Source organism: Homalodisca vitripennis, chromosome 4, assembly GCF_021130785.1.
Source record: "Homalodisca vitripennis isolate AUS2020 chromosome 4, UT_GWSS_2.1, whole genome shotgun sequence".
NCBI lineage: Eukaryota > Metazoa > Arthropoda > Insecta > Hemiptera > Cicadellidae > Homalodisca > Homalodisca vitripennis.
Window position 1 is genome coordinate 176,021,070 of NC_060210.1, and position 26,249 is coordinate 176,047,318.

Consider the following 26,249-nt stretch of genomic DNA (forward strand, 5'->3'; position numbering starts at 1 on the left):
ATACACTTTATACAAGCACCGCTTGAGCTTGCACCGGTGGACCCTTTCACATGCGACTCACACACTCTTTGAAAAACTTTCAGTAGATTGTTTTTGCCACTAGAACCTCTCCTTGGATTTTGATTTTAAGTCATCAATATGATTGGTCTGTAAGAAATATGTCTAGAACTAGCTATAGTTCTAGGATAATTCAAACAATTCTGTATTGCTTTGTAAGGATCATGCACATGGGGGTTAAATTACATGGGAATAAAGAGTCTACAAAACCTTATAGTTTCAAGACTAAATATATTTCACATATTCTCACCAATGTGGGTGATTTTAACCCAGCTGGTTCCCAGTAGACCTATAAAATGTATAATACTGCATTTTTAAATGACTTTTAAAGCTTTTTACGCAAAAATCATTTTCACAGTTTTTTTGGCATATTTAGTGCAAATTACATATTGTATATTAATAAAAACAAATAAAATAACGATGATTTTAATGACTATGGGAAGTGCATGATCAGAAGATTAGGTTGCTCCAGAGTTCTAGGAAGGGTAAGATGAGATAGCCATTTTAGTCTGCAGTCGGTGAGAATGGAAAGTTTCACTGTTTCAAACCTCACACTGTTTCTTTACTTTGATTTACAACCTCTGATTTTTCTACCTACTGCTATTAGCCACACAATGTGCTTATCAAACAAAGAATTCGTCTTGGCCCAAGTACTTCCATTTGTCTACCTTAATGACCTTTAGCCGATATCATCCGACAGTCACAACCAACAGAAGACACAGTACGAAAGGCAATTTCCCCGCCAAAATGATTAATTGTTTATTATTTTACATATTTATGAAAATAAGAATAACGTAGCTATGCCTTTGATTACAATCAAACTGTTTTCTTTTACAGTCAACCTCCTGGAACTGAAGATACTTTTGATGAACGGGCATTATTCTGGGATATAAACACAGGGTATCCAAACAGAGAAGGGAATCAGTGGAAGTCAGTTTTTCCATATTGGTCAGAATATGCTGGAGAAGATACTGGCCTTGTCATTGATCTAGCAGACAATAGACCTGAGTGGCAACAATTGTGTTCTGGAGGCCAGAGTGGTTATGAAGTCTGTATTTAAACTATCAATTATTTATTACAAATAAGACATTAATAAAATACAATAGTTTTTTAAATAAAGATAGTAATTGAAATTAGTAAATTAAAGAAATATACAGAACAAGTACTTTTAAGATCCACTATTACAAAATATTGATCATAACATTTCCACATATGAAGTAATGGTCATATGTATAAATCTATTATTTCCAAAATCTAAAATCAACCAATACATGAAGAGTTTCCTCTTTTATTAAAAAAAACTCTTAACATCTTTAGATATACAAACATTTCCATTGTACATAATGCAAAGTCTCTACTTATGAGATATTAGACCAAACCAAATAAGAGTGGATTGAACCTCTTCTGCATTTTGTAGTAGTAGATATTCAAGATATAATTTATTATTAAATTTCTATACATAATATAATTTAGAGTCACTTTTTGTGTTGGTTTGTTTGCACATTGATATTTTCTAAACTACTCAACAGATTTTTATACGGTTTTCACTGTGAACTAGGTAGGGCAGGTTTCTAGGTATGATAAATGTAAAGTATGTTATATCAATATGTTAATCACAGAAAGTAGAGAAAAGTTTGCATAATGCGTGTAAAAATTTACATTTTTTAGCGTTTTTATTGTTAATACTGACTAAACCTTATGACCTGTAACAAAATAATGTACTGCAGAATTTTAAATTTCAAAAAGGCCTACAAAAAGTCTGTGGTAGCATATATCTATCTCCAAAGAATAAACCACAGTACCATTTTTTAAGTTTACATTTTTATTAGCATTTCCGATGCTATTTAGATCAATAAAGTATCCATATCAATGCACTAAGGTATGTAAAGATAGGTGAAATTACTTTTGAAGCAATTAATTTTTATCAATATTTTGGTAGATAGGTGTTATGTTTAAAAGCCCACATGTTTAATTGTATTCCCAGCAAATTTGATTATATTTCAAATTGCACAATTCCAAAACACAATTCAAACAAATGTTTTAAATATTAGGTAAACAATATTAACTGAAACATAAATGAAGCTAACACTGAGTAAGAAGCCTATGACAATTCACTTTGGTATTACAATGTGAATAGTTTAAATTGTAGTTAAATTATTTTCCCATGAATTTAGATTGGCTGATTTATATACAATGGATATTAATTATGTAACGTCTAATGTAATGCGAATAATCACATTACGTATGAATTTCCTAAGATTACTCAACTTAAATATTTAAGAGAAATACTAAGTATTTCTAAACATTTTTATAAAAAAACTTGGCCACAACTGAAAAACGAATGAGGGATTTGAAAGTAGTATTTTGAAGCTTTAAATATACACATATTTTCTTGACCCGGTAAAAAAATCTAATTTGGCATCCAAAACCCAGACGTATTTATTTTCTCTAACGGGACAACAACATAAACCCAATTGTGGAATTGTAAATAAAAAAAAACACTGAAAGTGAATTTAAACTAAACTGTTAGAACTGACCACAGTAACTCATCAGTCGAATAAGAGTTTTTCATTGGGACAAAAAGACAAACTATAACTAACTATGTATGGCACTTAAAATATTTTATACAGCAAGTAAATTCAAAGAGCCTAAAATAGACATTTATTAATTGAAGTTGGTTTTTATTAATTTATATTTTCTTAATCGGAGCACAAGGCAAACTCATCTATGGCACTGGAAATGCCTTAGACCGAAAGTGAATATAAACAGACCGTTGTGAAGTGTAATAGTAAAAAACCCAGTCTAAAAACTCTAAGACTCACCAACAAAGCATAATAGAGTTTAATTGGAGGAGCTCTAGACTGGAAATAACCCTAAAGAGCTAGGTTTCATACCTTTTATAAGAATAACTCATCAGATATTACAATATCTAAATATTTACATCTAATACAATCTACATTTGACATCAATTCGATTTACAAACGCTTTTAAAATAAAATTTCAAGACTATCATAACATGTAGACAAAAAATGTTTCATGTTTATTTTCTTCAACAAGTATGCAAGTTATTGTTTGTCTTCTTACACAAGCTCTATTTACAAGTTCATTTCCCCTATGTTATTCCATCTCATTTATTTAGACAATTCTTAACATTGTGAGGTTTATTTATTTTAATTTGGCATCAAGCGGTTTATTAAACTACAATTATAGAAATTTAATTCAGAACAATACACATTTCTTAATTTAATTTTAGGTTTACAATTTGCACCTTTTTAACATCTAAAACATTCCCAGTATGTTGAATAATTCAGATTACGGGACTTATAAAGTATAAATTCTATAAACATCATTATATGTAGGTGCTAATTTAGCATTAAATGTGTTCTCTTTATTGCTTAAATAGTGAAGTCTTACCCATACTAGTTATGTAATAAATGCATCATTTGAAAGGATGTTTTGCATTTGGTTCTGAATATTTTTGCTGTGGTGTGCCATACTATTGTAAATATAATGCAGCTCTATTTTTGTTGTTTACAATAGACAAATTTATACCAGATCGATTATTTAGTTTCCATAAGTTAGATAACATATTATTACAGAAATGTTTGAACATCAAATCAAAGGCAACAAAACCTGTGCTTTCATTATGTGCGGTGTTAAGCTTACTTATATATATATATTCTAGATCATTATCCCAATTATTGTAACAGGTGTGATAGAAACTACATAGCAGAGTAGATAAATTGTCTGATATGTCTTTATTTTTTTTTTTTTATTTTTTTATTTTACATTTCAACGGACATCTCTATTTTTTACAGTTTTGAACAATAATTAAACAATGAAAGTAAACAACCACAGTGACAAATAGAGCAATAACGATTAATAAACTATTTAAGTGACGAAACGGATATAAACTATGAATGACAATAACGTAATTAATTATTAGTGTACAGTGATTTGAACTATGGAAAACAACGAACAATAACAGCAATAAATTAGCACGAAACAATGAGAATAAAACCATGAATAAACAAGAATAGACAAGAATTAACAAGACACAATATATAAATAACAGCAATGAGAGACGTACAGGTAAAGTGTAAGAACGAGTGTCATTGTGCAACTTCTAGGCAGATAACTCATGCAGACCGGCGATCTTCCTCTTGAGCACTGGTATACTGTCCACAAAAAAGTCAACGATGTCGGCGACGCTATTACCAGAACTCTGAAGTATGGTACATCGTATCGTTTGCTGCGTAGTTGTTGCGATGTTGCTGCCTAGCGAACAGGTCTCTGGAGCGAGTGGCTGAAGGGGTCCAGCCACTCTGATTGATTTTCATTTGCTCTGTAAAGAGCTAGTCTGAGGTGTTCAATTAAATTCCTAATTACAATGTATTTAAAATACAATAATGTAAAATAGGCAGCATCGTCTGACACTATTATTTTAGGTACAGAAAATTTATTAAACATAATTTATTACATTCCCTAGAAATTTACTAGCAGCGTCTACAACTGTAAGTAAATATACATTACGGTTTCTAGCTCACACTAATGGACATAAAAACTCTAAAAATATACAATCCATTTTATTCTTAAACGATACTGACACTAATTCACCTTTGTATTTCTTCTAGTACACTTTGCTCGTTTTACTTTACGTTTTACGTTGCATTCTTTAACTTTAGCCTTAATTAGCTTGTTCAAATGAGGACTGTAAAAATACTGATTTCCTTTCCTTTGTGTTCTTGCTATAACTTAATGACTTCCTAATAATGAGCTGTGAAAGAAGTCTTTCACAAAATTGACAAACTACCTGGAAAAATATCCTACTTTTACTGCTTACATTCTTTTTGTACATAATGTTACAATTTACAATTACAACCTGTAATAGGTTGTTTTTGTATAAAATAACATTAATTATTTTAATTATTTTTGACAGATTCGGTATACAACATTTTTGGAACTTTCTAATTACTGATTTTAAATATTTTTACTCATGTTTGAATGCTGATAATTCTGATAAATATACTACATATATACAAATCTAATTTTTATTGTTGTCTATTTTGAAATATTTTGTTCCAGCTCAAAATATACTCCCCTACAGAGAATTTAGAGTTCACCAATGGTATTAGAATAGCCAATAAGATGCATTCTCATATTTTAATTACACCAAATATGATTAATGCAGATAAAGATTTGCTATCGTTACCGCATGAGAAAAGAGGATGTGTGTTTGAAGAAGAATATCCTCTTGAGTATTTCAAGATGTACAGCCAATACACATGTTATTTGGAGTGTTACATAAAAAATCTATTAAATTATTGTGGTTGTGTACCTTTTGAATCTTACAGTAAGTACTTTTCTACTATAGTTTTGCAGGTCAGGCTTATATTGCGAGATTCTGTTTCTTGTAGTGTTTCAGTGAGTTATCCTGTTTCTCATGGTGAACAATGCATGGTTGTAGGAGATTTTTTTCACTTTAATATAGGCTTTTCTATCTCAAATTTAACAACTTCCTCCAAAGAACTCTTGAAGGTCTTTCACGTATGTTGTAAACCCAGAATAAAATGTTGCTCATAAAAAAACACTTGATATTAAATTAACTTCTTTTAATTAGTTTCCCTGGTATGACATAATTTTTTGTAAGTTTGGCTTTTGGAAATATTGAGTTCCATTGGAGTCGTTTATGTTAAAATATTTCAATTGATATAGTATATTAAATAATTTCTTACCATTTACATTATAATTTTAATTTAGGGTAATTTCTATAATTTTATTATAACTATTTCTCTCATGTTTGAAATTTTTAAATGTTTCCTTAATCTGTCAATTTACATCCCTAGTGACAACTCCAACTTAAAGCAACACTTTGTTAAAAAATATATGTGTGTACAGGCTTATATATAATTTCTTATTTACTTAATACAATCAATTAAATACATAATACATTTATACATCATAACCCTTTAAAAGACACAGAACCTGCCAGCTAGTAATAAACAGTTAATTAAACTGTTATTTCAGAAGTGTGTCTGTTATAATGCTTCTACTGAAAACTCAATACGGTAACTTTGTTACTTCTAAAACTCAGAAATAGATTGACTGGTTTGGACAAAATTCATCACACACAAGTTTATAAATACTTTAGATGAGCTCATAAACCATGGTAGTGTGGTGAATTTATGAATAAACTGTGGTGGAACCATCATCGTTAAGAAAGCAACAACAAAGAGTAGTCCTGTGCTTAAATGTAATTGATAATGTTTAGAGAAAAGGTCTCTTTTTATTAATTACTGCATTTAATATTATTCAGCTCAGAAATTGTAATTAGAAATTACATTCAAGGAAAAAGTGTTTATAGAATTTAATCAATTTTCGGATATAGTGTTCATGTGGAATTTATATTAATTTGATGAAAATTTAGATAAATGTTTTCACTTTATTAAAGATATTTTGATTTTTATAATATTTTCATAAAGTTGTACTTTTTACAAGGATGGAGATGTTTGTTTAATATCGTCTACTGAAATTTAAGTTAAACACTAACTTAGTTTAAGTATGTAACTTGAATTTGTATTAGTTTTAAGGCTTATTTGAGGTGTGGCTATTAAATAATGAGACTGACGCTGCTGCAGATCAAGGAGGCATTTGTCAACTACCATTAATCAACAGCTGTTTAGTGTGAACTTTTCTCTTTAGTATGCAGCTAGTCTCGCTTCTGTAAACAACGCCGTTTAGTCAGAGCCTATGTTCATGTTATTGTTGTGTTTTTGTTTTGCCAGTTAAAATGGTTAGTGCAATGAATTATTGTGAATTTTCACTACAAACTTAAAAAAAATTACTACTGAAACTTAAAATTTACTGAAAGAAGTATATAGTAATAGATGTTTATCATAGGCACATGTTTTTGAATGGTTTAAGCATTTTTAAAATGGCAGAGAAGACATTGAAGACGTGGCCAGGTCACCCTTCAATGTCAAAAGCGAATGAAAATGTCAAAAAATTCGGTAATTTCATTTGGTCTGACCGTCGAGTAAACATTTGCACAATTGGTAAAACTGTAGGCATTGATAAAGAATATATAGGGGAAATTTTACATGATGATTTTAACTTGGAAAGTGTGCCTAAAATTCTATCGTTTGAAGAACAAGAAGCTCACAAAAATGTTTATAATGACCCGAATTTTTTGGAAATGATACTAACATGTGATGAAACGTGGTTATTTACTCATGATCTGCTAACGAAGTGCCAATCCAAGTACTGGAAAAGTCCAACTTTACTGAGAGCAAACAAAGCTTGAATGAGCAAGTCAAAATTAAAAGCAAAGATTATTGTTCTTTTTATGTCCATGAGATTGTGTACCTTCATTGGGTTCCTAAAGATCAAACAGTTAATCAGTATAACTATCTTGAGGTATTTTCTAAACTACATAAAAGAGTAAGGAAAAAACACCCTGAAATGTGGAAGGGCAAATCATGAGTTTTTCACCAACACAATGCACCAGCTCATTCCACATTATCTTTCAAGAGGTCCTAGCCAAGTATAGCATCCTAGTATTAGAACATCCACCTTATTCACCATATCTTGTACCATGTGACTTCTACCTGTTCCCTAAGGAGAAATCTGCATTAAAAGGGACAAAATCGGCATGTGTCTTTAAGGAGCTGACAGAAGATGACTTCCAGCACTATTTCCAATAGTGGAAATTTCGCATGGAACGTTTTAGGGATAGAGAAAGAATTTATATTGAAGGTGACAATAAGTGATTATGTATAAAATTAAAATAAAATTTGTACATCAGTCTTGTTATTTAATAGCCACACCTTGTATGTGTTTTTTTTTAAATTCTATTTTGAATTGTCTAATTTATAAAATTGCTACATTAGTCGTTGCATACATTTCATAACTTTTATTCTGATTATTTTGATATTCCAAAAGTGATTCTTTATATATTCATTTATGAAGTTACTTCTTTTGAGTGTCAGTTTGAAACCTTGGTTTTACAAATTTGAATTTAGCCCCATGCTATTTATCGGAATATTACAATTTAATGTATTGTGTTTCTCAACTTTCAACTCTTGAAAATGGCCACGTTTTACATAGGTTGTAAAGCCTTCTGTAACATATATTTATATTATAAAGATATGATTATTTTTTATCATTAGTTGTGTAGTATAGTGTAAGAACGATCGCTCGTATTAAAACAAATCAATTTCATTATAAAATTTGCAGCACTGTACAGCAAATATTTGTCAAATTTGAAAATTGTCATAATTTGGCTCACTATTGAAAAGAAAATATAATATCTTTTTAATAAAAGCTATATGTAATGCACATATGAAATGAAAAGTGCATTATATTGAACCTTTATATCTCAGTTAATTTTCCTCACATGATTAATTCAGTGATGTGGATTACAGGATTTTTAGGCTTAAGGAACTATTTGTACTGTTCAGAGTCTCATATAGAATGCATATATCAAGTACGAGGTAAGATATTAATTACATTACATTATAAATACAATAGTTTTTCTCAACGCCTATACTCAATTATATTGTAGCTAAAAATATATATATATATATATATATTATGTTTCTCTACAGTACTGTACCAGAAATGTACAGTAATAATATTTTGCTTGATGGTTTGCAAATATTAATAAAGATCAAATATATCTAATATAAGTCTAAACAATGAAGGTGTTTGATTTGTGAATACTCCGAGTAACTACTTGGTATTACCATTTGTCAAGGGTGGATCCAGAACAGGCAATGTTGATTTTGGCTCATATCAATTCAAAAAATCATCAAATATACACATATACATAAATGGTGTCAATTTTTACTTAAAACTACAAAGAAAAACGAAAGTACATAATTATGAGTTTGTTTTTGACCCGTATTCAATATTGCACAAGGCAGCCTTAACAAGAAATGCTTTTAAAGATTTTTTAACTTTTTCAAATTTATTCCATTTTTATCGATATTGGATGGTGGTTAAAAAACTGTATTCCTGTATAAGTTAGCTTCTTAAAATTTTTTTTTATGTTTACTTATTTGTAAATTGTCTTTATTTCTGGTTAAACATAGCTATTTTTGTCAATATTTTTAGCTAATTTGCCAATAATATTTTCTACATACAAAATAGTTTTATATTTGTAGTGACTATCAACCACCGTTATTCCCATTTCTGTGAGGTGATTCTTACAATGTTCATTACGATTCAGATTTAACATAATTCTTATCATAAATTAAGGGCTTTTATTAAGAGATAAAATTCTGTTCATATTACAGAGAGATGTTGACCCATACACTTCCACTCTATATGAGATGTGTGAGTGGATCAAAGCAGAATAAATAGATTTAAGCGTTATTAAATTAAATGATGGAGATAACCTTTTAATTTAAAAAATACCAAAACTTAATTTAAAACATATTTTAACAATGTGAAAGGACCAATCGAGCTTGTTATATTCTACTAATCTTAAAAATGTTGTATCATTATGAAATTTGACTGGAATTTGCTAATAATACCATACCATTATTGTTATTGTAACAAGAAATTTCACACTTTGATACAATTGAAAAAAATTTTAGAAGGAAATTTACTCATACTCTAAGCTTAATTCATGAAAAAGTAAAGGTATTTTTTTAGTTTATTTTTACAATACGAAAATAATTCATTTTTTCCATAAAAGCGTAATTTTTTGGAGGGGGCCATGGTCTCTACCCTGGATCCGCCACTGCCATGTGTTAAGTTATATATTTTCCAAGGTATGAGGTTGAAGAACAAGTGAGTACAGTAAGGCAGCCAAGAAAGTAGTCAGAGCTCATTACTACTTAAATTAATACATATACAGTGTGAGTTAAAAGTATGGGTATACTTTGTTTAGTTTGTAATAGATAAAGATGGAGGAATGGAACTTGGGACATGTTTCTAGGAAATAGAATTGAAATTTTTAGTCACTGTTACAACTTTGCCCATTTCCCCAAAATGGGACTTTAGATGGGGGAGAGGGGCTTCTTGAGAAGTTTAGAATGGGGCATTCAACATTTTTAAATGTAAAGACCCATTAAGTGACTCATTTGAAAGGTTTCGATAAAAGAAGAAGAACAGTAGAAACTAGACCGTTCTATCTCTACTCAGTACAAAATGGCAGCACATTGAAATTAATTAAAAATTAATTAAGACAAAACCAAAACATTCACTTCAGAAGGTTAATAACTTCAATAGACAACCACTTTCCTTACAAACTCAAACCTGTTTTACAGTTATTACATGCTGAAGGTCGGACCTCCCTTATCTTAACAGTTTTGAGGAAATCCAGTAAAATATTCAATTTCTGGTTGGAATTAACAAAGTTAAGACATGTTTTTGTAATACTTTATGTTGAAATGGAGTGTTTAAGTGAACAAGAGCGTATTATGACCCTGATGATGCAAGGCTACAGAGACCGGGCGAGATCTTATGATGAAGTAAGAAATTTATTTAGTGACATTTATCCCAATCGAAACCCTGTATCTAAATCAGGAGTTAAAAAAACAATCCAATGTTTCCAGGGAGATTGCCCCAAACCTGGACGACCAAAATTGGCTATAAACGAAGCATTGTCACGTAACGTTCTACAGTCTGTTGTAGAATATCCTCATGCCTCAACAAGAAATGTTTCTCATCAGTTTGTAAGTTTTACATGCCAGTAGTTATAAAGCGTACAAAATTTGTTAGGTCATAAACTAACTGAGGACGATTGCGATCTTTGAGTAGAATTTTGTCAAATAATGATGCGGAACATTGATAATAATACAATGAGATTAAACAACATTGCTTTCTCATATGAAGAAACTTCCATGCTAAATGGTAATGTTAACAGACAAAATGATCGTTATTAATCCGCATTGGATGAGAGAGCAACATACCCAGCATCCTAAAAATTTAAACGTTTGGCTTGGCATTGTGAGGGACAGTTTGTTGGGCCCTTTTTTATTGATGGAAACCTTAATGCTGAGGTATACCAGGAAATGTTACAAAATAAGGTTTATCCAGCTATCCAATAGCAACTAACAACTGTAATGAAGTTTTGTTCCAGCAGGATGGAGCACCTCCACATTATGGCCGGCATGTCCACGAGTATTTAAACAATATTTTTCAAATCGCTGGATAGGCAGAAGAGGAAGTATTGAGTGGCCACCAAGATCACCAGATCTATCTCCACTTGACTACTTTGTGTTGGGCCATATTAAAAACAACGTCTATAAAACGAAACTCCAATGCATTAATGACCTTAGGGACAGAATAGTAGCAGAAATTCAAAAAATCTTGTGTGAATCCATACACCATGCCATTTCAAGTTACTAATGTTACTATAATTTTACATTTAACAATTTTTAACTGCCCCCCCCCCCCAAAAAAAAGCCCATTTTGTCGAAATGGTAAGCTTTTGTTTCCTAGTGGGGTATCCCGAGTTTTATTTTTCTGTCTTTGTCAATTGAAGGTTGAGCAGAATTCATATATGCCTTTAACATAATTAATTGCACTGAACTACCATTTTGTACTGGATTTGTACTTTCCAATGTTCTTCTTCTTTTATCAAGACCTTTCAAATGAGGAATCACTTAATGGATCTTTCAATTAAGAATTTCGAGGAAAAAAATCCCATTTTGGGGAAATGGTCATAGTTGTAACAGTGACTAAAAATTTACTTCTATTTTCTAAAAAGGTGTCCAGAGTTCCATCCCTCCATCTTAATCCATCAAAAACCTAACAGAGTATATCCATACTTTTAACTCACACTGTATATATTTATATTAGTATAATGAATGGTCAACTAAAACCTTTTTTTATTATTTTATTTCCAGTTGACCATTCATTATACTAGTATAAAGATAATAGTGTAATGTGGAGTTAATACACACACACACACACACACACACACATGTATGTATTAGTAGTCACAAAAAGTGTTAAGCAGATGTTAAAACAATAGTGAATCCAAGGTGTTTAGATTGGATACCAAGTATCCCAGTTTTAAACAGCTTCCCAGAGCCGAGTGACTATACACAACTGAACGCAAATTTGCTGTCTGTCATTTGCTTAAAGGAAATACGCGTTCAGTATTTAAATCTTTCACATGAATCTCATATCTCAGGTACAGAGAATGTTGATTGTGTTGTGCTGTAGGGCTGAAAAGCTGGAGGTGTTGCCAAACCTTCAGAGCACCATAACCTCAATCGAAAATTTGTTCTGTCCTGAGAAAAAAAATGGAGTATCTGACATTCCTAATAAAGGTAGGTAAGATCTAAAAAGAAAAGCCAAGCCTAAAAATTATGAGGGTGGAAAGATTGTGCACACCTTTACTGTGACACCAAACAGGGCACTCAGCCACTGCACCATAAAGCGTCACCTTAAGGAGTAGTTGCTACTGTAGGTATTATTTCAGCCAAACAGAGGCTTCAATAGATAATTACTTCATTTTATTTACTAGGTAAATTACTAGGTGAATTACTAGGTAAAAGAAACTAAGTCATTCACATTACAGAAATAATCAATGGTAATAAATCTGGGTTAAAAAAAGTTAAAAAGTGTAAATATTGGTTAACAGATCGAATAGTGAAGTTATCAATGAAATCAAAGTTGAAGGAAGGAGCTTGCTACTGTCTTCCTGCTTGCTCTACTCTCACGTTTGACTACCAGAGCAGTTCAAACCAGGTGGTGATGCCCCACAGTGTACCTCAGTGGGCAGATGGTTACAACAGCAGTCTAGAGTGAGTCAGATTGTGCCTGCTAGCACTTGAAATCTTTGTTATTGAATAAAATACCTGTTACATTTTATTACATTCTCTTTAAGGTTCATAAAGTCCTAAATAGCTGTGATAATACTGAATTCTTTAGAAGAAGTTTTAATAAAGATATAAAATAGGTTGATTTTATTTATGTATGTGTTTCAGTCTAATAACAATATTTTTAGTAATTGGAGTTGTACTGAACGATTTTGTGCTCAAATATAAATTTAACTGACCTTTACAACTATGTATTGTATTCAAATTGTCTGGTAAATTACTTCTTAATCAATGTTGAATTGAATAAGATTTGAATTTGGAAAATTCAAGGTAAGATTTATTATCAGACAAATGCTATTTTCAGGTCAAACATTGCACGCCTGTCCCTATATTTTGGGGTTCAACAATTTTCTGCTCTAACTCGTAGACTAACTTCATCTTTCAGTGATTTTCTGGGTAAGTTTAATAATTATTAATTTAATTATATCTGTATTAAATCAGCACCAAAGTAAAATAAAGTTGAATATTGTTTATACATACACACCATATAATATGCAGTTAAATTTAAACCTACAATGACATAAAATACTGGACTGAACTAGATAGAAAATATTATATAATATTTATAAATATTACTTTCTTTATTAGGTTTTTATGCGACTTGGTGTAATATAAACCACAAAGGAGTTATTAATCTCACAGCAGTCCGACATTTTATTACAAACATTCAACTTAAAGAGACGTAGTGTAATGGAAATGTGTGGCAACCTTCTTCTCAAATGGGTTTTTGGTTATAGTTACTAAGAATAGTTTAAATTTTCACAACTTTTAGAATCAAAAATTTACTAGGAAATGGTTTAATGGGAAAATTATGTCAGCCTGATTTGACGGAAGCAAATATTCTTAGTACCTAATTAAAAACAAAGAATATAAAGTTTGGCCTTAACAATAACCACGTGATTTTTAGGGTTTCCATTACAGACCATTTATTCTAGATTCAAGCAGTTAAACCTCTGCTATTTAGACAAGTTTAGATCTGCAATCAGCCATTTGTAATGCCATAAAGTGGGATGAAATTAATCATGTACACTTGAAAATTTAAGGAGGAACTACCCGTAATAAAAAAGATGAGGGATTACATTCATGGGTAAAAGTGTTTTTACTGAGCTCTCTTTCTCAAGGGAGTGGAGTCTGTAAACTTTTGAAAGAAAATTTATCAAAAAAGATTTTTGTTAATTGATTTTGAACACGTTTTTTAGTAAGAATGTAACATTTGATAGATGGTCACAAAATATCTACTTTACAAAAATACACTCATAAGAAATAAAATACCTACCTCAATATTTTAAGTTCATTATTTGAGATTTGAAAAGATGACAGGATTATGGATATTTATTAACGTTAAGGTGTTTCTGTGGTAAATGGGTGTAATCTGTTACTCTTACATCAAAGGTTTGCACAAAATCATCTTGGCAGTCACTTATAATAAAACAAATTTAGTTCATGTGACACATTATCATTTTATTTTTTAATTAATACACAAATCAGCCCATGACAGTATGAAATTTTAAAATTCACATTGAAATTGAATTAGTTTCTAAAAGATAATTTCCGAGTACTCTTTTGAAAATTCTTACCTTGGATATTAATGGTTTACTAGTTATGTATTGTGGCTCAATTTATTCCCATTCTAATTAAATAAATAACTATGGTGATGAAATCTTGCCAATAAAAAATCACAGAATAGATCTGATTTCAACCTGACAAAAGGGTTATTTCAGTAATTTTCTGCATATACACTTGTAGGTCATATTTAAATAAAAAACAATATACAGTAATACATTCTTTTCAATATACATGCAAAATCATGTATTGTGTCATTAATATATTTGAATATACTTCTTGACATAGCCTATATAAATCTTTTGTATTTATCTTTGGCAAATAAAGGTACTTTATCTTAATCTTGAATAATAATTATTAAGTATGCTAATAAAGTCACTCTTTTAAATTTCCCATTTTAGAAAACATATTCATCCCCTTATAGATTGAGCTAAATTTTGTATGTATCATAAATCCTTACTATTTTCTAATGCCAGTTTTATTATTAATCATACATTTGAAATATTATTTTATGTTTCATCTACAGTTTTCATAACTCATTAGACTGCAAATTATTTATGCACCAATATTAATTGAATTTGTATTTAAATTAATATTACAAAATTAAAAATTCATCTCTTTCCCTTTAGTACCATTGTTTAGAAATAATATACTATTAAAATGTACCATATCTAAAGTAATAGTGTGAATGTTAGCATGTAAGACAAGATGTATTTCAGTGTACATCACATGAAGCAGATTAACCCAGTTATAAAAAAAATAGCAGTTTTGAAATATTGATGTTTTTATAACATTTTGCTGTTCTGCTTAATCTTGTAAAAGTGTTGATTCTGTCTATTACAACAGTGAACAGGCTAACCAATACACTTTGAGAGATTGAATATGCAGTATAATCCGGTTATAGCGTCACCCCCATTTGCAGCGGCCCGCCGACGTTATAAGCGGGAAACGTTATACCCGAAAGTTCAGAAAAAAACCGCCTCCTTCGTCCCCCCCCCTAACTAAATGTGAACTATATTTCACCAGTAGCCTAGAAAAATGAGGAAACGCCACTTTTGAGAACTAATTTCCACCTTTTAAGACTTTTGTGGGTCAATTGTAGGATTTCAGATTAAATTGAGAGCTAGGAACAAAAAAACTTTGTCATTTAATCAACCAAAGTGGGGGGGGGGAATATAGCAGTATTACAGCAATCAAAAAGAAGTTAGGAACTAAATACTGTACATCAATATTGTCAGGGGATTAGATCACAATTTCTTAAGTAATCATCCATTTTTGATTGCTTTTTCTTGGTGGAGGACAGCATGAAGGTCTCAAGCCTCCTCCACCAACTCCATCAACTCCTGGGGCACTCCCTCATGTTGGCACAGGAAACGGGTAACGGTGCTCAGGCTTGCCAGGCTCTCCTCCGAGGTTACTGGACAGGGAGCATCCTCGCTGTCGGCGTCATCGTCGCTTTCGGTGTTCTACACTTCCATGCCGTGGGCAGGCTGGTGTGCGGCGGCGATATCGTCTAGACTCAGCTCCTCGCACACCTCCAGATCATCGTCATTCCTGACCAAGGCGTCGAAAGATGGAGTCTCACCGTCGTCGCCGACAGCGCCAAGCATGCTGCAGACTTCTTGCCACCTTGAATAAATTAAGAGACGTCTTACCTCCTCCCTCCGCGCCCCAATCCCCCACGCTCCTTTTCCGATCCCAACCCTTTGGCGGCGAGATCCTGGCGGCGCGACGGTACGTCATGTCAAAAGTGGCGTTTCTCTCACTGAACTGGATAAAAAATGCTCTCTCAGGACAACTGAAAACGTTATAAGCAGTCGAAATGCAGCCGAAACCGTACCTTAAAGGCAGGTAAACTTAATAAGCGGGAAACTTTATATGCGGCGAAACGGGGTCTGATTTTTACCGGGGTGGGGCTATTCCAACTTTATTAGCGAGCTAACGTTATAAGCGGGCGACGCTATAACTGGCTTATACTGTACTAAGGAGTGAGGGGTATTGTGTAAATACCTAGGTCTGCCATTTCCCTCCCCTCCAGTTTTTCTTTCACTGTATCTAGTAGGGGACAAATATTTTGAAAAGAAATCTTAAGTAAGTACAGTTTAGGATTATAATAAATGTGTAATTTTGAAGCCAGATTTTTACAATCTTAATATGGTTGTATTTTTTGCAGAGACTTTTATTAATTTAATTCTTTTTGACAGTTTAATACTTCCTTTAGAATATGTTGACCATTAAATCTTAAATGAATATTTGATGGAATGACCATTAACAAGAAATGACTTGTAAATTCTTGCTTTTGACCCTTCATAATTAGAAATTTTAATACATTTCAGTTGTAATTATTAACAAGAAAATATAGAAAGAATATAATAAGAAAAGCTGTGGAAACATTTTTCATTATTTTTTCTTATTGTAATAGGACATTTTCTTTAAATTTACAACATGTTGAAGACATTTATTTATTTCAGCATTGGTTTGATACACAATAGTAACAAGGTATAATATATAGAACTCAGCTGATATTTGGATTGTATAAAAAATTAATAAAATCTTAGTTAAAAAAGTAATTTATTAAAAAAAAAAACTAAAGTTTAAAAACAAATGTATTATTAGTTTATTTAACAAGCCAAGTATTTATTATATTTTTATATTTGAAATAGCATTGTACAGAAAGAATGTTTTAATTCTTAATTTTGTTAATAATTGGTTTGAAAGATAAATCAACTTGATTTTGAATTTGGAGTTTACTCTGTTTTGATATAGCAAATGAAATAAATGCAAATTTTTCTAATATAACATTTTATAGATCCACAATATATCCATAAAATGCTATATACTTTTGACTGATGTACCTCTATATACAGTGCTATGCATTAAATTGTACTGACTAGAAAGTTTGTATGTATGTACATATGACTATATCATTGTTAGAATAGCTGTGAACTGTTTCCTTTTTCCTCTTAGATAATCATAAAGTCTAAAAGGAAAACAAAATTCCCAATTAAAATCCTCACCTAAAAAGTATATGTGCACAAATAAACTAATATTTATGTCTAAAAATCTGATCATAGTGATTTATTATTCTTCTGAAGTTGCAAGTTTAACTCTGTGATTGAAGTAACTTTCATTTGGTGAGACAAAGAGTAACCTCGTCTAGCACTTAATCCTACCCAGAAGATGTATTGATCAAATAACTTTATAAATTACTAGTAGGCAGCTGGAAACTTCACTTAAATCCTAGATATTGTACCTGTGATCAAATGTTGAAACAGTCTTATTGACTGCTGTAATTAAAACAAAAATCTAATAATTATATTGTATCAGTTATACATTTTTAGAAACTGACCCGTTGGTTTGAGATTATAATTTGGTAAAAAAAATATTTTGTTACATTTTATTCACTTACCTGAACAAATTAATCACCAGCTTGGTCAGTTCAAACACATTCATATCTTTCTGTACCCTGACTCCTTCTATAAGAGACAGTTGACTCTAGACTCTTCAACTTGGTGAATTCACTGAAGACAGAGGCATTTGAAATTTGTTAAAGCAGTTGGTATTGCAGCATTGTAATTAAATTGTCAGGGCAGTTTTGAAATATTGATGTTTTTATACTTGAAATGTGTTGATTTTATTCTACTACACTGATCACTTGCATTAAGTACAATAAAGTTTCTCTCTTTCCAGGAAACTGTGGAGGACTTCTGGGTCTTCTTCTTGGGTTCAGCTTCATGAGTCTGTTTGAAGTATTCTATTTTGCTTTTATACGACCAGCTAGAAAAACTATTTGTATTTTAATCAACAAACTGTTATCATTAGTTCATTAAATCTTATTGTATCTTCTTACCATAAATTTACCATGTTTATTTAATCTAGATCTCCATTAAACTATTTTAGTTTGTCCAGTCTATCTAGATATGACATTTTTGCCATAAGCTGAATAACATTTACTGAAATTATCGTTGTAACAAATAATAAAGCAAAAAAGTATGAGATTTAAAAAATCATAAGATTGTAGAAGTTTTGAAGATTCTCAAATCTAAGGTAGAATAAGTATAAAGATGGTTTCTTTTATATAAAAAAAATTATTCAATGTAAAAAAAAAAAACCGGTTGTCTGTAAAGTCGGTTTACTGACAATAATAGTTGAACGTGACGTCATAAGAAAATACTGATGGAATGGTTGCATTTTTCAAAAGAAAATTTTAATTTTATTTGTTTGATAGATATTTTGTATGGATATAGAGAAGGAGGTAAATGGAAATCACAATAGAATTGATCAAGTTACATTTATTTGTGCGCATAAATACAATTATGTCAATTTTTTTTACAATGTACATAGTTTTTACAAGTATGAATGTGCGTTGAGCAATTGTTTTACAACTTTTATTTACAACTTTTAAACATGTATGATATTCAACTTCTTACATTTTTTGTTATTCTGTTGAGAATAGGACAATGATAGGAAAAGTAGGAAAAGTTACTTAATTATTTTTGCAAATTTAATTGTAATTTGTTGTAAAAAAGTAATAATTTTGAATAATTTAATATACGAATGAACTGTGATTAAATTATTGTTCATAAATCTTAAATTTAAAATTTGGAAAAATCATTAAAATGTTTGTAACTATAGCTTTTAAAAAGCCCGCCTCAATGTGTTTGATGTAGGAGAAAATTGTTTCCTTTGATGGCTGGCTGGTCCAACATGTCATTTCAGACACGTTGTAATGATATGTGGAAGATTTAACATTTTTTTTAAATCATAGCTACGCTCAGTAATTATTTTGATCGAATAGTAAAGCCATTGATTTTTTACTCATCGTGAAATAGTTCTGTTAACTTATTGTTATAGTTTTGTCAATTATAGCATAACCTACAATCGCTGCACTATCGAACCGATGCTATTTATTTAAATGATGAAAGCACGAATATTCGACAATATATCACTGAACATATATTTAATATCGAAAGAATCATTACCTTTATCACCACAGTTATCGTTGCTATAAACAATTGACACCACATTCACTTTTCACTGCACTTCATACTTGAGTTGGCCAGTTTAAAAATAAGTCTTGTCCACAAAAAATCGAAAATGAGATTTTAATGGCTTTGGATTCAGAATTTTAAGCTTCTTTGATCGGTTAACAGATTTTGTTCCAAAAAAATCCTGTCCCAGTAATAATAAGGGTATAATTTTGTGGTTATTTCCAAGATGAGTCTTGTCAATGAACAACTTTTTCAAAGTAAGTCATGTCCGTTTTATCCACATAGACGTTTCAAACGAAGTCTTGTCCCATGAATACAGTTGTGACTTTAATATTTTTCCTGATTGCACTGAATAAGACCGGCTGTTTGACTTTATTACAGCACATAACGTGTTTAATTGTCCAGTGACATTGTCCCAGATGTTGTGCCGTTAGGTGTCAAGGTAAAACCGGTCAAGATAAAAGATGTAGAGAATCTCCTAGCAAAACACTTTGGAAATGAGTGGAAAAATAGACCCGATCTTAACTGGTATGTGAAAGTGCTGGAAAAACAACAGAACTGTGATCAAAACCGTGAACCACACGTAAAAGAAGATGATGTACCAATGCTGGACATTTCTAACATTATTTGATTTTTAATATTGTTGCAGCTTTAATATTTTTAAGTATCACGTACTGTTTGCTCATTAATGAAGACTACCATTTAGTACACCAAACATTTTAAAGCTAAAACTAATTAAATGCTGATGACATCATTTTACATTGTAGAATAAAAGAATATTCCTTATGTTGACTATTTTTATTTTCCTGTATTTAATATGATTTGTTTCCATAGTAAGTCTTGTCCATAGCCAGCTGTTTCAAAGGAGTCTTGTCCAAAGTGACGTTCCAAAAGGAATCTTGTCCAACATACAATTCGCTATAACTGCTTTATCTATATATGTAGGTCACTGAAAATTCATATAAAATTCAGATCATGCATACAAATATTTTAGTAAATAGTTCAAGAAAACTTTTTTCGTAGAATTAATTTTAAACGTTTTTTTTTCATTTACCGAAAGTTTTGGAAAGTGGACAAGACTCATTTAGGAACTGACCAACTCACTTGACAAAAACATGTAAATGTATTATTGTATAGCAGCTGTCCACGAGGACACATCACTCACTCAAGTAGGAGAGAGACAGATGTCGAACAGATGCATCGCTCACTCAAGTAGGAGAGAGACAGATGATCCACGCTCTCGCTTGCACTTCCTTAAATGGAACGCCTCAGAGTGAGGTAACGCCACATGCATCATGTTTTTTGGTGCGTGCAGCCAGCTCCATCGAATTATTGTCACGTCAATAATTTATGGGTAACAAAGTTTTAGCAAGGAAAAATGTATCAGCTGTGGTTTGCAATTTAGTAATAAAATTTAATTTATATGTTTCCTAAACAAATCAGCTTTAACCTTTGCAGCATTTCTTTTTTTTTAAGGATAGGCTGATCCACTTTTAAGCATTATTCTGCCCATCCTCATTGGCAACAGGCTTGCATGAGGACCTTACCAAACAGAATATAGAGGAGAGTCGGTACATTACAAAATCTATCTCTAACAAGTTTAATGTATCTCCCTAAGCCAATGTAGGAAGTTGAATACAGGGACTGTGTTATGGGTCTATGTAAGCATTATACAGCATTTGAAATTATATAAATCAACTATAATATTTTACTATAATTCTTAAAATATTCAGTGATATTTCATCAATTTTATAAGATTTACTAATAAAGTACTCAGCAGGATGTGATTTATTGTAAAAATGTCAATACCTATTTTAAAAATTGCCTAACATCCTGACAATCATTTGTCATTAAACAAACATGTATAAAAGAATTAGGTACTGACGCTGCTTGTTCTATGTATATAACCTTTACTCATTTTTAGATTCCTAGTAATTAATAATCAGAAATTAGAACTTAGATTCTTAAACTTAAATTTTATTACCAAAGCATAACTCCGGTATTTCATTCATAGTTAAATATCTTGTTTATTGCAATACTAGGAGTTATCCGTGGCTTCATAGCCTTTGCATGGGTATGAGAAATACCGTATTTATCACCATTTTAATTTACTCCGGTGTTGGGTATTCTTTTGTTCCATAGGTAGTTTTACCTTGTTTCCCGATCAAGGAAATATAAATGTACATACACAGGTCTGAGAAACCTACTTTTATTAAAAGACAGCTAAGATGGGTTATATAACAATCTTTAAATTTATAGTAAAAGTACATTTTTTATACCTAGTAATTAATAGTTGCTAAAATGTACAGTTAAAGGTATATTTTTATAAAAACTTTTAATTTTCATATCTAGATATTTTCTTAATCTGTGCTCAACAGCAGTTTCAGATAGGGTTGAAATAAGAATTGTCACGGGTACAAATCCCGGGGAGGTCCAATTATGTACTTTGACAGTTAAAACCAGTGAACATTGAAGCCGGCATAGCTAAGATGCTGAGGCTTATAAGAGATTAAACAAACAAAAAGAGAATTATTAATATAATAATAATAATAAACTGTATTGTGAATCATCCTACCTAACCTATTTATTCATTCTGACAATACACCATTCAGACATACATTGTATCACTCACGCCTCTTTCACACAATTTACAGGCCCGGCAAATTTATTTGTTTTGCTGGTCTTTGAGAATTTTAGGTTTTAATCATCCCAGCGACCCATCATAAACTCACCAACTGAGTAAAATGCCCTCGAAATTAGAAGAGTTTTCAACTGAGTTTTGAAATGTTTTCCATTTTATTGTTTAATGTGTTCAAGGAGACTATTGATCAATCTGACACCAACCTGGGATGGTAAATTTCTGAACGAATTTTCCTGTGCTGTTGGACGCGAAAGTTGTCCCTGCCTCTCGCTCCGTGTTGGTGAACATCCCCTCCTCTAACCAAAGCACACCCTGACACGGAGTAGAGGATCACCTCGAGAAAGTAGAGACAGGGCAGAGTCAGAAATCCCAGCTCCCTAAACGCGCTTCTACATGACTCTCTATTGTTTAAATTAAAAATTACTCTTACGGCTTTTTTTTGGAGCCTGAAGACTCGCTCTAGCTTGTGCTGTGCAAAACTGCCCCAAAGTCTGATTCCATACCCCAAGTGGGGATAAATTAAACCATAATGAAGGTCTTGTTTCAGATTCTCGTTTGCTTAGCGAAAATTTCATGAAATTTGATTTTGATTAATTTGTTTTCAGGTTTATTTCAGAAAAAAATTGAATGCAGGAATTCAACTCAGAAAAAGTAATTATTTCCAAGTTTTGAAGTGTTTTGGCTTTAACACAGAGAGTCGTGTCGTCAGCATACTGAACCACCTTTCCATTCTGGATCTATGGGTTCAGATCGTTTATAATATACATATCGTTTATAATATCAAGCTTACTCTGTGTTTTCTAAATATAAATGTAAAAAGAATTAAAATTAGTGGTTAAGTTAATTAAACATATGGTCATGCTTTCATAAAAAATGTTTAAACATAACAGTTGATTACATTTAACAGGCTCTTTGAGTTAATATATCCCAATCTTTTTTTCTAAATGCATTACGGCTGACTTGGAATTACACCATGGAGTCAATTTTCACTTCATAAAACTTTTGCACTGTTTTCCTCTGTGGTTGCTTTTGATGATTCTTCTTATTTTATTTTTGGTTGTCACATGTATATTATTTAAAACAGATGATGACAGTTTTGTTAGTCACACTTCACATCTATATGGATTTTTGTATTTCTTTGATATATTGTTCTCCAAAATATAAAAGGACTATATTAAGGGATAGGATGGGATAGTTAGGATAGGGCAAGAGTAATCTTTTCAGCCAGAGGTGTAGCAGGCCTAACCCAACCCAATAAGGAGGTGGACCATGCAAAGGAAGAACCACAGGCCACAGGATTATGTATTGGTCAAAGTGTGTGTGTGTGGACAGTTGTTTCTGCACTCCTCGATTAGGCTATATGTTTCTTTTTATGGTTGTCGGAAATTGACATACTTCCTTACATATTGTTGAGTCACAATTGGATAAAATTTTCTTGATTTTTCTGAGGTATTGTCATTAGGTAATTTCTTAATTTGTTGGAAACATGAGTTCCTTGTATAGTCATATGTTGGGCATTTCAGAGACTGTTTCTATGTTTTTAAATTAAGCTGTACAGTATGTCAGCGGCATCTGAATGCACTGCTCAAATAAATCTAGTCTATGAAATAATTTTTCATTTAAGAATTGAAATTTACAATTTCTTAGTGAAAATTTTATTTGTTTAATGGATAGGTAACAAAGTTAGACCTTGTTTTACGTAATGATCTGAAATCCAGGTGAAATCTTTCGCTAACCGTAACTCGCTAATGAAGTATTTCTGGATCTATGTTTATATAAAATTTTCATTATTGTTACAAGTAGCATGAGCTCCCATAGTTTTTGCATATCTTCGTGTGTCACCCTGTATATGAGATATGACTGTGTTAAGGAAGAGCCTCCAAAACAGTTGAATGATAAAGACGAAGTAATGCAGACTGCAATGTGTCAGCTATTCTCTATCACCTACACTATCGAACCTGGTCGGCCACACAAGGTACTACTAATATGGAATATACACAGCCATCTCAATGTTTACAGCCGAGATAGTAAACCAGAGGTTGGTTCAATCAGGGGTATGTGGTTCGCCTGTCACCACATAACCCCCCCCCACCCCAGCTTTGTCTACCACCCGATTAAGTTTGATGAAACAAGAAACTAAGACAAATAATGTATGGGGGCTTTATCTAACACCCAAGGCTTAATAGTATTGCACTACTATTGGTTTGCTGCCTAAATGAGTGCTTAATTTTATATGATAAACGTCATGGATCATTTATTATTTATAATATCACCAACCAAACACAACACACCTCACAAAACAAATTAGAAATGTTGCAATTGAAACGTCAAAGATTGTATGGGACTGGGAATCCCCCACGACAGCGTCAGGCTCTTTTATGGGAAACCATGAATATAGAGCTGAGCTAGTGCTAGTGGAGGAATCCCCGAAAAACAAATTTTTGTGCTAGCGATTTATTTTGTGTTTGTTTGTTCATTGTTCTTAAAGTTGAGAGACCGGGTGGGTGTCACCCCAAAAAAAGGTAACACCTGGTGTGGCCTGCCCCCCCTTTGCTACGCCACTGCCTCAATCAAGTAAAAGGTGCAGATAGACAAACATTTAACAAAACTGATTCTTAAAATTACTAAAAGAACAGAAGCTGTCATGTGCAAAGTCCCACAAAAACGTAAAAGCCAATAATTAATTTGTAATTTGGACCTGATTCAGTGTTACTACATTAGTAGAGTCAATTATTCAATAATACTTTTAATTTTTTTATGTGGGATCTGTGTCCAGTGCAGTTTAAATTGTATAGTTAATACTCAAAAGATTCCTGTAATTTATTAACTCAACACACCATCAATTTTGTTGCATTGAGTACTACGTAATGCATTTACAAATTCAAATTACATAATTATTTATTTCTGTCTAAATGTATTTGATAGAAACTTTAAAAAATGTAGACTCCACCAAATGACAATGTGTCACTTTATTATCTCTACACAATAAAGAAACTGTTAATGCTGAGTAGTGTATACATCAGCATTGATTTGAAATACTTAAAAGTAATTATAACACTCAACTGATAATGTTTCTTATCACAGAGGTTCCTCTTATATAAATAGTGCTCACCTCATATTTGATAACACTATTTTACTCATCAGTAGTTTGAATCATATAACTTGATTAATAAACAGAGCTATATTATTAAATGGAAAAAAACAAAACTGTTGCTTGGAATAAACTAAGCTTTTACTCTTTAATTTAGATGGTTTGGGTTATTAATTTTTTTAACAAAACCATATAATAAAAAAAGTACATAACACTGCTATTATGCTTTCAAAATTGTATTCTTCATGATGAAACCCTATTATAATTATAAAAAGTACTATAATACATCAAATAAAACAATACAATACAAATTTATTTATTGCACGTTCTTTAAGAATTACAATGGTGTCATAAATACATAAAAGTGCATGTTACTTTTCAGTATTTTTAAAAAATTTCTGGAATAATGCAAAGTAGAACCTTTATATACCAAAATAAAATATAAGTTTCATTATTTAACCTATATATGATCCAACTCAAGTGTGAGATTTCAATGCCGGTCACCACCATAAATGTTCCACCTTATCACAATCTCTTAAAGAATTTAATATGAAAAATTTGTAGGATTTGGGGATAAACTGGAATTAATTTTTGGTATGTTGTTAGAACATATTAAAGTGGTATTGAATCAAGTTTAGTTTAACATTTTAGAGCTAAAAAGCAACGAAATTTTCAGATATTTTTCTGGTTTTGACTTATAACTAGTGAATAGTGACTTTTAGACCAAAAGTCATTCAAACCTTTTTTTGTGTAGATATAATCCTTTTTGGGCTTAAATATTCTAAAATTCAAGCCCAACTGCAGCTTTGTAGGTCCAATAGCTCTTGAGATAGTGGACTTTAACCCTAGAACTGGTACGGAATCCAGTTAACTTGAACAGCAACAATGGGTGTCTTAATTGAGCTATCTGCAAATTCATGACATCAAATAAGGATGGCTGTGTGGTCTCACCTGCTACTCTCGGATTTAGCCTTGGAGTCGCTAGTTTGATTCCAAAGTCTGATGTCAGGGATGTTTGCGATCTGGTTTACACTTAGGAAAGTCACTGGTCTGTGGTATAGACGGTG

General features: G+C 31.5%; 1 protein-coding gene across 1 annotated transcript; it reads left to right on the forward strand.

Moving 5' to 3' along the window:
- Window positions 1-908: 908 nt before the first annotated feature.
- Window positions 909-20,727, forward strand: LOC124361310 (pickpocket protein 28-like). Its single transcript, XM_046815356.1, has 8 exons — window positions 909-1,105; window positions 5,143-5,410; window positions 8,481-8,549; window positions 12,659-12,821; window positions 13,201-13,292; window positions 18,150-18,270; window positions 19,856-20,022; window positions 20,588-20,727. Exons 2-8 carry the CDS (start codon window positions 5,206-5,208, stop codon window positions 20,725-20,727), a joined length of 957 nt encoding a protein of 318 aa, XP_046671312.1. The 5' UTR covers window positions 909-1,105; window positions 5,143-5,205.
- Window positions 20,728-26,249: the final 5,522 nt, after the last annotated feature.